Source organism: Symphalangus syndactylus, chromosome 7 (assembly GCF_028878055.3).
Source record: "Symphalangus syndactylus isolate Jambi chromosome 7, NHGRI_mSymSyn1-v2.1_pri, whole genome shotgun sequence".
In the NCBI taxonomy this organism is placed as follows: Eukaryota; Metazoa; Chordata; class Mammalia; order Primates; family Hylobatidae; genus Symphalangus; species Symphalangus syndactylus.
The window spans coordinates 139,227,024-139,241,982 of NC_072429.2; the positions used below are offsets into that span (position 1 = coordinate 139,227,024).

Below are 14,959 nucleotides of genomic sequence, written 5' to 3' on the forward strand. Positions count from 1 at the left end.
AGGTTTCCTCAAAAGTTCTGTAGGGGAGAGAGCTCATCACCAACCCCGAGAAGAACACAAAAAAGCAGCCAGAGACTCTAGAAGGTCCCAGGGGGAAGAGCCTGAGCACTCATAGGACAGCACGTCTGGGGCCAGGGGAGACAGAGGAGCCCTAAGGGTGGCCTGCCTATCCCCACGGAGCTTGGAAGACGCCCTCCAGAGAGGAAAGGTGGAGTTCCCACAGGAGGCCAAAACACAGTGAGGACAGGATTTGTACAGCTCTCTCCTGCTTACCACAACACACGCTGGAGCACATCTGGGGCCACCATCAGGCCCTGCCTGTCCATCCACCACGTCTACCCAGTGCCTATGCTTCCTGTCACCTCATGTTCTCCAGATCAGAGAAGCAGTGGCAGGAGAGACAAAGTTGGGGTGTCTTTCAGAATCAATAGACTAAAAATGGCATTTTAAAAACGCATACACACACACATGCATACACACACATACACACACGCATACACACACATGCATACACACACACATACACACATGCACACACACAATATACACACACATACATACATATACACATGCATACACACACACACGCATACACACATACACACACATGCATAGACACACACGCATACACACACGCATACACAATATACACATGCATACACACATATACACATGCATACACACATATACACATGCATACACACATACACACGCATACACACATACACATACATGCATAGACACACACCCACATACACACATGCATACACACAATATATACATGCATACACACATATACACATGCATACACACATCTACACATTCATACACACACATACACATGCATACACACATACACGCATACACACATACACACACGCATACACACATACACACACGCATACACACATACACACACATAACACACACACACACAAATTCTATAGTAGACTATATAGTTAGCACTCACGTTTTCAGAAATTTTCCAAAATACAGTATTGACTGCAGTTTTTCAAGGGCATGACCCCATGTCTCTTTATTTTCTTCTCATTCTAACAGTGAACAGCTAGAACAGCTGGAGCCGCTCCTTGCAAAGCCCGCACGGCTCCTCAGAGGGAGGCAGCGTCTGAGCCTCCAGAGGGCTTCTCCAGGGTCTGGGGGGCCCCCACCCCACACCCCACTCCCAGTTAGCCCAGTGTTTATTGTTCATTCAAGTTCAACGTGTAAGTAACCAGGTACCCCTGCTGACAAGTGTACGGTTTTAGAGATCTTTTATTCACATTTAGTCTCGATAGTCAACTTCTTGTGTTTGTGTCTTGCCTGCATGAACTAAACAGAAAAACCAGCCGAGGGTGAGGACTGTGGGGTCCAGGTAATAGGTCTCTCCCACACCTACTGTGCACGTGAGAGGAAACCACAGGGTACTAACGGGAACGGGACACGTGGTCTGTGATGTGAAATCAAGCTTGTCACTAACTGAGTAACTTTTAGTCACTTCTAAAAGTCGTTTCTCTGAGTTTGTTTCCTCATCTGTAAAAGGGAGATAAAAACGAAATCTCCCAAAAATACTGGAAAAACTAAATACGATAACATATGATAGCCTCTTATAAAGCACAATTAGAATAAAAGAAATGATTACCATTTTTAAAAGCACAAGGTTCTTTGAGTACTCCTACCCTAGTTATGCCCTTTATCTCAGCAAACAACTTTATTTCCTCTGAAGCACTTTATTTTTTAAGGCATTCAGATAATTTACAAATTGTTAATGAAGTTTATTATGAGACACTTACAGAAGCTAAGAAATCCTAGAGCTAGTAATATACGAGAAATGCTCATCAAGACAAATGTGCTGGCTGGACGCAGAGGTCCCCACCTGTAACCCCAGCTCTCTAGGAGGCTGAGGCAGGCAATTCACCTGACCCCAAGAATTCGAGACCAGCCTGGGCAACATGGCAAAACCCCGTCTCTACAAAAAATACAAAAATCAGTGGGTGTGGTAGTGTGCACCTGTGGTCCCAGCTACTCGGGAGGCTGAGGCAGGAGGATCAATTGAGCCCAGGAGGTTGAGGCAGCAGTGAGCCCTAATTACACCACTGCACTCCAGCCTGGGTGACAGACCTAGACCCTGTCTCAAAAAAAAAAAAAAAAAAGATTATGTGCTACACGTAATGCTCTTAATTGTCCCTTCTGCCTTGAATTCTACCATGCCCTGCCAGGAACATGAAACGTACAGTGAGATCTAGGTTCTCCTGTGAGTTCTTGGACATGACACTTAAACGTCCTGAATCAGTTTCCCTGTCTATAAAGTCTATAACATGGGATTCATAATATGTACCCCATCCATTCATTCATTCTTTTGTCACTGCTCCAGGTGCTGGGGAGACAGCAGCTGCACACAGCCTGACAGAATTCTGGGCTTCAGGTGATATTGTGGGACAAAGCATCAATGGGCCAGTGTGGATTTGAGCTGGAGAGAAGCTGGGAAGAGAATCCCAGACAGCACCGCTCGAGATGGTGGGAGGAGTGGCCTGCAAGGCGCTGGGATCACAGAACATCCCTCTGAGGGAGGGGGCATTTGAACAGAGACCAAAAGGATGTGACAACAAGAGAGCCAATGATAGAGGGGCAGGGGACGAGTTCCTGGCAGAGGAAAGAGTCAGCCCCAAAGCCCTGGGCCTGGAACAAGCCTGTTTCTTTCCACGACCAGAAAGGAGTCACTGTGGCTAAACCAGAGTGATGGTGGCAGGAGGTGGCATGAAAAGCCCGACAGAGTGGGAGGGGTGTGGGCAGGCGGGGTCAGGGAGCGCCTGCAGTCCGTAACTCGGGGTGTGGGTGAGCTTGGGAGTGCAACGGGAAGCCTCTGTCCTGGAAAGAAAAGCGTGGTGGAAAAAGGAGCTGGAATGCCTTTTTCCTAAATTGGAGGTATAGGAGTTAAGAGTAGAAATAAAGAAACAGAAGGAGAAGAAAGCACTGGATATCAAACACAGAGCGCCGCGGTCACACAGGCCTCCCGCTCACACTCCTCGGAGGCCCCGGCAGTCGCCAGGCAGCGGCCAGCCTCCAGGCCCTCAAGGTTCTGTCACAGGACATGTGGGCTAGACCAGGAGTGGTCCCCAGTGACTGGCAATCACAATCTCCTGCAAGGGGCCTGGGGCATGTCTTTGTGGCAGCAAGGGACGGGGAGCTTGGCACCACAGCCGGGCTTTGGGTAGGACACCAAGGGACAGGGCTGGTGGTGCATGCTGAGCCCTGGTGCAGGAGGGACGAGAGCTCAGACACAGGAAAGCTCAGGAGAGACTGCCCACTCCCAGTCTCTCCCACAGCACAGCTTAGCCCCAGGACTGGCTATCCTGATCTCCTGTGTTCACAAAAGAACATAACACAATTACCTCATCCCCCACTCAATCCTGAACACAACCCAACCCTGAATCTTTCTTTGATGATTCAGAAGTCACTTCAGCCCTTGGAAAATCAGTCTACATCTCCAATTTTCACTCTTCTGTAGTTCACATAAGTCTCAGTTAACAAAAGTCTTAGATGAAATAAATTTTTTAAAATCAGATCTATGGGCAATTGCCTGCCAAAAGGAGCAAATCAAATAAACTTCCATGACAGACTGCACACACGCACGTGTGCACACATCCACACATGCACATACACGTAAACACACATATGCATGCACACATACATGCACGTGTGCATGCATACACACATACACACATATGCATACATGCATGCATACATACACACAGGCGCATGCATGCACACATACACACACATATACACACATATGCATGTGTGCACACATCCATGCACACACACACACGCACATGCATGAACTGGCTCAAAATTCTGCTCTAAAAATCTAGAAAAGCCATTGGAAATCAGGCGGCAGAGCGCGGTGGGAAAGCCAGGATCGACATCCTACCTATTTTCTTGTTCCGCTCTTCTCCACGGTTGTGTGCGATAATTGGTGAATAGATGAAGGGACTTTTGGTTGACACGTTCTGACCCAGCAAGCTTTTCATTTTGTGTGGCCGGAGGCTAGCAGGAAGGTTCAACAGTTTCACATGCCTGTTGTTTCAAACAGAACACAAATACTTCAACTGTCTGGGTAGCATGGTTTCAGGATAAACACAACCAAACAGGATGTGTTAGAAAAACAGTAAATCAGTCAGAAAGAAGATAAATGGAGGGAGGAAGAGCACTCCGAGGCAACAGGACACACCAAGAAAGTGTTGCAACAGTAACTCAAGACTCTCCCAGAGAGGGGAAATCACTCCCTGGAACTGGGGGAGCAGCCACTTCCCTCTGGGGACTCCTGAACTGGGCCCAAGGATGGTCTGGAGTCAGAAAGGCCAGCTTGAAATCTCGCTGCACACTTACCAGCTGTGTGCCTTTGGGCACGTGCCTGGCCATCTCTAAGACATAGGTTCCTTGTGCATAAAGTGTAGGTGGGGCCACCACCTTCCCCAAGGACCCGTGGGGAGGATCCAGCTAAAGACTCCTGGCACAGGGCCCACTGCCTGGCAGAGGATGGCTCTTCTCTCTCTGCCTCTCCCTTTCCTGAGGGACCTGCCCACAGCAAGTGGAAGCTGGACCCTGACCCATGGGAAGAGATGGCACCCATGAGAAGGTCAACAGCACCCTCTGCTCTACTTGCATGCATGACTGCCTCTCCAGCTGCAGCATCTGTATCTGACATTGCTTGCCACAGCATCCCAGCTGTGGATGTCTGCCAATCTACACTCATGCCCGAATTCATCCAGCTAGCATTAAGATAAATTTACCAATCCATGGAGCCTGAGCATGATCAGGCACTGTGCTAACCACTGCATATGTATTATCTCACTTAAACATCACAAACACCTTCTCAGTTTGGGTACTAGTACTATTGTCTCCATGTCATCAATAAGGAAACTCACACAAGACGGACTAAGTATATTGCCCCAAATCCGACAGCTGGAAAGCAATAGCAATAGGTGACACTATGCTCTTAAACCACAGCATTAGAAGGTGCTGTCACCCTTGTGACCAGTTTGGGAAGATGGTGGTTAAGACCTGGAACACTCCTGGACGTCAGACAGAAAGGACAAGGGGTGGAGGTGGGAAAACGGGAAGACTGATAGTGACACTGATCGTGATGAATCTACATGCTCCCCACCCCCCGCCTCCCGGCCTCCGCAGGAAGGTGAGGCCACCTGAGGAGCTCTGGCCAGTAGGTTGTGAGTGGGAGCCACCGAGGCCTCTGTAAGACACACACTTTAGAGCAACGGGCCAGACCACACGGCCATGGCGATCCTGGAGGCTGGACATCGAGAAGGTGGAGCACCAGACAGATACGGCCTGGAGCACGGAGCAACCTCCCAGAGCTCAGCTGCCCCGGAGAGCCGCCCAATCCACATCAAACTTGTGCAAGTAAGGTAGAAACTGTTGTTACAGTAAATCACGAAGATTTCAGGATTAATTATTCTGCCACAGTGCACCCTAATCTATACTGCGTAACAACGACTGCCTTACAAAATCCACAAAATCACCACCTCTTTCAGTGAGGAGGGACCTCAGATGTCTCGTTCCATCCTGCCCTGTGCAAAGCACGCCTACAGCACTCAGCAGACAATCCCCACCAGAGACCCACATCCCAGCCCCGGAGAGCCTGCCACGTGCGTGGTTCTCACCCACCACCCTCAGTACAGCAGGAGATGGTGCTAACCCCGTGCCCTCCAGACCAAGAGCACACCCAGCACGTGCTCCCCAGCTCCCTTCGCGTTGTGTGTGCCCTTCATTGTGCCTTTATCATAGCGGATCAGAACCATTTCATTTTGTATCTGTTTCCACTCAGCCGTGAGCCTGCTGAGGACAGGGGCACCAGGGCCTTATCTGTCTCTAGCTGCATAACTAATAAAAATTGTACTTGGCCTATGAAGCTGCCAACAGTAAAGCAGAGGTCCAGGGATAAAGGGTCCAAGACAAGGAGGATTTTGACAGATTCCATCTGGAAACTGCTGACACCGTAAAAACCTGACTTCCCTCAGGAGCAGCAGCCGTCGGGGCCGCGCAAAACACGGCAGAGCGCTGATCAGGAACGCGACGCCAGACGAACTGGTCAAGAGGAATGACAGTCAAAAACCACTCACCTTTTGTTTCTCGGTTTTTAATTCATCAATCTTATTCACAGGGAAACGTATCCAAGAAGAGATGGGTGGGGACTACAACTGGCCTCAAGTGCCTCGTGTGTGTGACAGCGTGGAGGCTGCTTGCTCCGAGTCCGGAGTAACTGAGCTAGCTGGAAAGGGCGACCGCGCCAGCTGTAGTAGCAAGGTGGGGCCAGCCGCTCCCATCCTGAATGCCGCTATACAATTCTTACCAGCTCCAAACAGCTCTGGTGTAAGAAATTCTTAAGGAAGGTTATGGCTTGGCCGCTAGACCATGTATGGGAGAAAATCCTGGATGGTGGCACGAACACAACCATGGAGGCTACATCCTGATTGGCGTCTGGGAGGCCGAAGCACGACCCTGAATTTGGGCCTCTAAACACCTCTCTGAATAAATGCCTAGAATCCTTCCTCACACGGTAGAATTAACTCAAAAGTTTAAGTTTTAAACGTATCAAAGCAACTCGAAGCTCACTCTGACTAGAGGATTTGGGTCTTTGTTCACGTAAATGCCTTCATTGACTCTTAAGCTCTTTTCCAGGTTGAAGGAGCTCATTGTTAGCTCTAAAAAAAAAAAAAAATTCAATGAATCCCACTCCCCCATCACTGCCCCCAAATTAAAGACTCACTGGTTAACTGGAAATGGCACTGAAACTCTATTCCACTTCCTTAATAATAATCCAGGACTTACAGTGTGTTAATAATCTACACACTTACTAGGGGCCTGATAGTCTACTGTTGGCTACTGTGTACACACTATATCATTTTTGCGGAGAATTCCACAAGTAAGGAGAAAAGATCACTTATAGTTCTATCAGAACCATCCTCTGCTTTAACTCTGGGCAACAGCAACAGGATGTGGGCTTGGCCGCCTCCTGGCAGATGAGATCATGCTTGGCCACTACCATCTCTTCGCAATTAGCCTTGGGCCAAAGGCGCATCTTAGGCACTCAATAAATATTTTATTAATTGAATTTTGGAATACAATTAAAATAGGGATGTATTTTGGCTCCTTTTTCATTACTTGCATCATAATTACTTGAAACCATCTTTGGGTGAGCCTAGTTCATGCTCCCATGCTACACAGAACAAGTAAGTATTTTCCTGTAAATTGCTAAAATAGTTTTATTGTCTAATACTAAGAAAGGCCTCAAGGGAAAAGAAAATGGCTCTGATCATCTATTCTAAAACCGAAGTCATAATTATGAGCCATCCCCAGCAGTAAATTCGTTTATGTTTAACGATTCTATATAGCAGGTCTGATAATTTACTCACCAATGTAGACATTTTTCAACCAACTCATCCTGTAACACTAACAGGAGCTTTAGTCTTCAAGTGTACATATTACTGAGCTCTTCTTATGTCACAGGGGTTGACCTGCAATGCCTGACTTAACGTTTTGTTTTTTTTTTTTTTTTGAGACAGAGTCTCGCTCTTGTCACCCAGGCGGGAATGCAGTGGCACGATCTTGGCTCACTGCAACCTCCACCTTCTGGGTTCCAGCGATTCTCTTGCCTCAGCCTCCCAAGTAGCTGGGACTACAGGCACCCACCATTACGCCCGGCTAATTTTTGTATTTTTAGTAGAGACGAAGTTTCGCCACGTTCGCCAGGCTGGTCTCGAACTCCTGACCTCCAGTGATCTGCGCACCTCTGCCTCCCAAAGTGCCAGTATTACAGGCGTGAACCACCGTGCCCGGCCCCAATTTTTTTTTTTTATTAAACTGGTAAAATCCATGTTTCCGGGCATAGGACATTGAAGTGTTTGGTTGATACATGAAGACAGTCCCAGACTTGTTTCCTAAGGAAGCACCTTGTCCTAGTCCATAGCTACTGCCCAGGCCTCCCTTCAGGTGGAGATGATGAACAAGGATTTAGGAAGAGGGGGACAACCCTACATGTGATGTGAACATTTAACTACACACACAGATCCACTGCAGGCCTGCCACGGACCAGGTGCTGAGAGCATTAACAACACGGGCCCGCTCCCCTCGGTCGGCATCAGCAGACACCTGCCAGCTCTTCTTGATGCCTGAGAACATAACTCTGGATTCTCTGTTGCCCAACTCCTGCCAAAAGCTCACTTATGAGAAATGGCATTCATGAAGGAGCGTGTGATGCACAGCGGCCCACCCGTTATCCTAGATGCTGGCAGCAGGGGGGCTAACACAAGCCAGGCAACAGAGGGTCACACCGCCCTGTCCTCTGGGGGAGCCACCTTCATCCCCTGGTGCTCCGGCCCATGCCCTTAGTGTGCATTACCAAATGCTAACAGCGAAACAACGTCAGACACCTGCCTAGATCTTCGTGAGGATGTTGCTGAGCATGCTACTCGAAACATCAGAACATTCTCTTCAAGAGAATCCACTAAAGAGGTTTCCCTCCTCATTGCTGGGAAGAGATGCATTTCCTCAGTGTGACTGACACACGCCTATTCTTGAGACGGGGGGCTCTTGTAGTCAATCACGCTTCCTTCTTGTCAGTTACCTCAGAATCATGCTCTCTCCCATCTCCAGCCATTACGTAGGACATTATGAATTCCAGGTACTAACAGAACTTGTCACTTTAGTTTTCTATCCCACTGTTACTTTCCCTTCACTCTGGTTACCTTAACTTTTTCTTTTTTTTGAGAGAGAGAGAGAGAGAGAGAGAGAATCGCACTGTCACCCAGGCTGGAGTGCAGTGGTGCGATCTCCGCTCACTGCAACCTCCGCCTCCTGGGTTCAAGCAATTCTGGTGCCTCAGCCACCCAAGTAACTGGGACTCCAGGCATGTGCTACCACATCCGACTAATTTTTTGTATTTTTGGAAGAGATAGGGTTCTGCTACGTTGGCCAGGCTGGTCTGGAACTCCTGAGCTCAGGCAATCCACCTGTCTCGGCCTCCCAAAGTGTTCGCATTACAGGCGTGAGCCACCGCACCTGACCCAGGAATTTTTTAAAATAACTAAATAGCTACATATCTGCATTTCTTAAGGAAGTGATGGAACTAATTCATTTGATTTAATTTAACATGTACAAACAAAAGTAAAAACTGACAGGGAATGGTAAGGTGACATCTAATTAGAGGCAAAATTCCCTGAAACCTCTATAAGAACTCATGTCTGCAAAGAGCCTTCTTGCTTATAAAACAATTTCCCAAACATTTCATTTGATCCATGCATGGGAGGTATGTCTCATCAACCTCAGTTCAAGAAGAGGAAGTTAAATCATTTGTTCAAAGTCACACAACTAACTGCAGAATGTGGGATAGGAATACAAGACTACTGAACAAAAGCCAGTGGCTTTTCCAATTTTACATGAAGGGGGTTTATTGGTGCTTGGCATAAATATGTCAATGCATTTTAGTTACTATCCTTCCTTTCTGAAACCTACAGAGATGCGTACACATCAGTATCCCTCACACATCATCATTGCAGTCTTAGAGGAGGAAGTGGCGTACAGTCTTTTCTAGAAGTATGGCCCATGGCATCTCTTGGGGGAAAAAAGATCTTGCTTTGACAAGAAAAAGAAAAGTGCTGGAGGCTAAAGAATTACGGAGGCCAGGAGCAGTGGCTCATACAATCCTAGCACTTTGGGAGGCCAAGGCAGGTGGATCATAAGGTCAGGGGTTTGAGACCAGCCTGGCCAACATAGTGAAACCCTGTCTCTACTAAAAATACAAAAATTAGCCAGGCATGGTGGCATGCACCTGTAGTCCCAGCTACTCGGGAGGCTGAGGCAGGAGAATTGCTTGAACCTGGGACGTGGAGGTTGCAGTGAGCCTAGACTGCGCCACTGCACTCCAGCCTCGGCAACAGAGCAAGACTCTGTCTCAAAAAAAAAAAAAAGAAGAAGAATTATGGAGCAAGGACATCACATCTGTCCTAATTCTCCCTACTTTCAAATGGCAAAAACTTAGGAGAAAGGCATGAAAAGTGAATCTGGCCAGCATATTAAAGTGTGCACATTTTTATCTATGGATGAAAATTAGTCTCATATAAAACATGAGCCTGTTTATTAGTAAGAATAGAAGCATATAACCAGCCCTCTGCATCAGAAAGTGTCACGAGTCCAAGGAAGAGAACATGCAGTTCATAAAGCGTGCACTTGCTTCAAGGTTGCATTTTTCCAAGGTATGCTTTCTGACTTGGGAAGGGCAGCTATTCGTCAATGTGTTATCTTGACTCATAAGCATTACAGGTCACAAACCAAAACCAAGACTTTTGATCTAGAGCAGTGTGGTGGGATGAGTGGGCCTTGGGTGTCATTTGCTATTGTGTCCTTATCAGTTGCCTCTTAACGTCCACATGCCTCTTCTCCTGTGCCCAACTATTCCTAGGTTTTGCTTTAGGGGAACTATACATGGTCTCCTTGCAGCCATGTGGTTTGCAGGGACTCAGTCCAATCTGAGTACATAACCCCATGAGGGGCAGTGAAAAGCAAAAAGACATTGTCCCCCTGAAAGAAAGCAGTGTTCCTTTACAGGTGTTACTAAAAGGCACCTGCTCTCTTTTCCTGGACACAGTAGCAAGAGGATGTGAGGCCTGGAGCTGATGAGCCACTCTGATAGCACCTGGGGCCTGCAACTAAAGTCAACGCTGCAGAGGACAGAGCTCAGAGGGAAAGAAACCAAGTTTTGATGAGGTTGTTTGAGCCCTGACTCCAGCCCTACCTGAATTCCTCCCTGAACTTTCCAGGTATATGTGCCATAAATTATTTTTGCCTAAGTTAGTCTGGTTTCTATCAGCTGCTATTACAAAATATTCTAAGGCATCCAACTATTTACTCATTCAACACACAAGGTCACCTGGGGGCTACAAAGACAAAGAAGAGAGAAGGACCCAAAATGTCAACAAAGATGCACAGTCAAGTTCCATAAGCACTACAGAAGAAAGATATGGCATATACTGTTGGCTGGCTGACCAAGCACGAATTTCTGACCCCATTCTCCATTCCCCACCTATATCACAGATTCTAGGAAAGCTAAATATTTATTTTCTCAGCCTGCCTTGCAATTAGAGATGGTCATGAGACACACTTCCTGTTAATGAGACTGGGGCAGAAGTCTACTCGAATCTGTCAAGAACATTTTTGCTTCCCTATTAAGCAAAAGATAGACATCCCTAGACCTGCTCCTTCTCCCATCTTTCTGCCTTGGATGTAGATGTGTTATCTGGAGCTGCGGCAGCCATCTGGTAATCATGAGGTAAAGGCAGAGTTACAGAGAGGCCACCTGTTTCCAGCTTCTTAATAAACTAGAAAAGTAACTTCCTGTTGACTACCTACTATTAGGTCTTCTATTCTTTACAGCTGAAATAATTCCTAACTTACAAAGAAAGTATAGTCATTTCTACCTGGGTGGCTCCGGAAAAGGCTTTATAGAGGACATAATCCTTGAACTAAAATCATGAAAGATGACTAAGTGTCGTCAGGCAGAGCAGGGAAGCACAGGCATTCCAAGCCAGAGATAAAGCCTAAACGAAGGAACAAAACCAGGCACACATTTGGCCCACTCTTAAGTATTCCCACAAGGGAAAGCAGGAGCGTAGGACCAGGGAAATAGGGGGCTCACAATCAAATCTGGAGACAGGGCAGGCCACAGAGGCCCTGCAAGCCATGCAAAGCAAGTACATTAGAGTCTGTTCTCTAAGCAGTGGGGAGCAGAGTAGGCTATGAGATACTCCGGCTGTCCAAATGTTCCAAAGACATTCCCTTTCATTTGACCAGTCGTACTGGTGTTCCGTGGGTTTACCACACTGAATCTCAGGCAGTTCTTCTTCCCAGTTTTCAATGAGACCAGGTACGATCCACGTGAGGAAGGAGTCACCAGGACACTTAGGGGTTACTTCTCTAGCTAAAGTCTTCAGAAAACCATCACGAATATGTTTATGCAGATGGTGGGTCATATATAAAATCCGACTTTTGAAAACAGCCCATGGCCAGGCATAGTGGCTCACACCTGTAATCCCAACACTTTGGGAGGCTGAGGTGGGCGGATCATGAGGTCAGGAGTTCGAGACCAGCCTGGCCAATATGGTGAAACCCCGTCTCTACTAAAAATACAAATATTAGCCAGTCGTGGTGCCATGTGCCTGTAGTCCCAGCTACTCAGGAGGCCAAGGCAGAAGAATCACTTGAACCCGGGAGGTGGAGGTTGCAGTGAACCAACATCATGCCACTGCACTCCTGCCTGGGCAACAGAGCGAGAGTACACCTCAAAAAAAAAAAAAAACAGTCCATGACCACACTGGGCAAGAACAATGGTACCAAGATGCCAGGCAAGACTCAGCTAACTGTTCGCAGGGAGCTCTGCCACAGGAGCCTCAGGACCCTAACAGAGAAAGAGACACACTCACTGCCAGGAAAGGGATGTGCACAGAAGATACGGAAAGCAGCACCTGCCCGAATGGTAGACTTTGACACTTTCACCCAATCTGCCTTTTGTAATGTTTTAACAGCCGAGGGACTAAAATGCGAATGTTACAGTACTTTTCAATGTGCTGTTTGAAAACACAGGTGAAAAAATGTCTCCAAGAAGAAAACTAAAATGTACTGAGCGCTTCCTAGGCGCTAGGCACGGTGCTCTGTGCTTTCGTGTGCCTCTGCTCAGCTGAAACAAAACCAAACCACCCTGTGTGGGGCAATTTTTAAACCCGGCTTAAAGATGAAGAAAACGAAGTGTAAAGAGACTGCTTCTTTACCAAGGCCACACACAAGTGAGAGTTAACCCAGGGCCTCTCACTTAACTCCAGGGCTGCCTGGCAGGCTGTGAGGAGAACAAGCATGCTTCTTCCTTGGTTCCAATGACCTGCAAGGACCAATCATCCCCAGCTTCAGGGACAAGAAGCCTGAGCTCCTGGATATCTACACACAGCACCAAACACCCAGAATGTTCTGTAAGCTTCGTAACATTCTACTAGGCAAGGTTTTCTAAATTTAAAAATGATTCAAGTCATGATGTAAATATAAAATTATTAAGAAAGGCTTTTCTAGACCTTAATCTTAAAAAATGAATCATGCCCTTAATCCCAAGTCAAATGCATTCAGCTCTAAGTCTTAGTCATAGAAAAGCCTCAAAGGCCCCTTTGCTCCACAGCCTGCATCAGTGCTGAGCAAGCACTGGGCACTGCAGAGCAGCCACGCCCTTCCTGGGCCCTCCAAACAGCGCTGTTGCAAGTCCCTCCCTCTGGACATTCTGAGGAGCAGCCAGAACAACTTCTCAAGCCACAGCCACGCCTTTTGGATGCTGCTCCTTGCAGCTCTGCCTGATGAACAGTCTCAGCAGTGCTCTTCAGAACACCTTAAAATTCCAGTGTGGCCTGCCAGGGGCTGCAATGCATAGCAACCCTTTCTGCCCCCACTTCTCGGGAGCACACAACTCTTTGGCAAAAAGAAACCATTTCATTTGGCAGCACTATACTTGCCTTCCAAGAATGCAGGGAGAAAGAAAACTAGCATTTCTTAAGCACCATACACATGCTTTTACATGTTACTTCATTGAATTCTCATAATAGCTTAATGCTATGGGTTTTCATTCTTAATTTTGGGGGCCCAGTGGGGAGATAAGCAAACTGATACCCAGGAGGTTAAGTGACTCATTCACGGAATGCAGCAGGCCTGTGAGTCAAAGCGAGTGCGTGGCAAGGCCAAGTGAAGCTGGGGAACAACAGCCAAGCCAAGAGTGTTTTGAAGATATTTAGCATCTTCATCACACCGAATCCTAAGGCGACAGCACTTCCACTCAACAGCAAAATGTCAAATTCAACTGTTTCTTTCCAGTCTTCAAACAAATATTTCAGAAATTCAGAAATCACCTCACAAGATTAGTTCATAAACCTTTTGCAGGTCCTAAGCCTTGAGTGGTGAAGAAAAAACAAAAACCTTCTGGAAGGACCCACTTTGCATGTGCCAAAAGGTCTCCACTCTAAAATCTCACACTCTTAGGAGTGACAGTCACACAGAAAGGACAGCACATGGCAGCAAATCCTGAGAGAGCGGTGAGCAATGGGTGCCAAGGAAACTCAGGGAGCTCGCCTCTCAGGAAAGGTGTCCTGGAAATGCAGCTGAGGATGAGCGTGAAGGAACAAGGGAGCACAAACAGAATGAAGCTGGGAGAGGAGACAGCCTGCCAGGCAGATGCAGTGCAGAGCAAAGGCGGGAGCTGGCAAGCGCTTGTGTGGGTGAGGAGCTGCCCTGTTCCCGTGTGGCTGGGGTGCATGGCCTGCGGAAAGGGAAATGACTGAAAACTTCCACGGAGAAGATGATGTGGTCAGACTGGTTTCCACCACGGTGTAGTGGTGGCAAGGCAGGCTTTGGAACCAAGCAAGGCTGGGTGCAGACATGACTCTGACATTTAGTGGGCACGGAACTGCAGCAGTTATGGAATGTTGCTGGCCCTGACTCTCTCATCTCTAAAATACTTACTTCCATGTCTTAGGGCTGCTTTCAAGTTTAATGAGATAATGAACCCGATACACAGCCAACAAAAAATGGGAGCTCTTCTAAAGATCTCTGTTCACAATCAGACTAGAGGACGGTGTCCCGGAGGGCAGCCGCCTTTCCGGCTCTGCAGGGCCCGTCTCACCTGACAATGGGAAGCTTGGTGAAGGGCACCGGTGGCAGGGTGAGGCCGCCAGGGAGGGAGATGGGCTCCATGGTCCCAGGACACTTGGATGTATAGTTCTCTAGGCTTTGGGTCACATCTTTCTTTTCTGAAGATGAAAACAAAATAAAGAATTATTAGGCAAAAGTCAAAGTGGCTGGCTTTCATTTTACTTGGGGCATTTCATGACAGTCCAATGAGTCCAATCTTCTGACAGAAATT

General features: G+C 47.5%; 1 protein-coding gene across 9 annotated transcripts in view; it reads right to left on the reverse strand.

The window, feature by feature from the left end:
- TRAPPC9 (trafficking protein particle complex subunit 9) overlaps positions 1-14,959 on the reverse strand; it is a 729,895-nt gene that overhangs the window by 561,819 nt on the left and 153,117 nt on the right. For all 9 annotated transcript variants that reach the window (XM_063643571.1, XM_055287357.2, XM_063643573.1 and 6 more), the window contains 2 exons: positions 14,720-14,846; positions 3,929-4,074 (listed from right to left, as the gene is read on the reverse strand). In XM_063643571.1, coding sequence (XP_063499641.1) covers positions 3,929-4,074; positions 14,720-14,846 — 273 coding nt within the window. The remainder of the gene's footprint in view (positions 1-3,928; positions 4,075-14,719; positions 14,847-14,959) is intronic.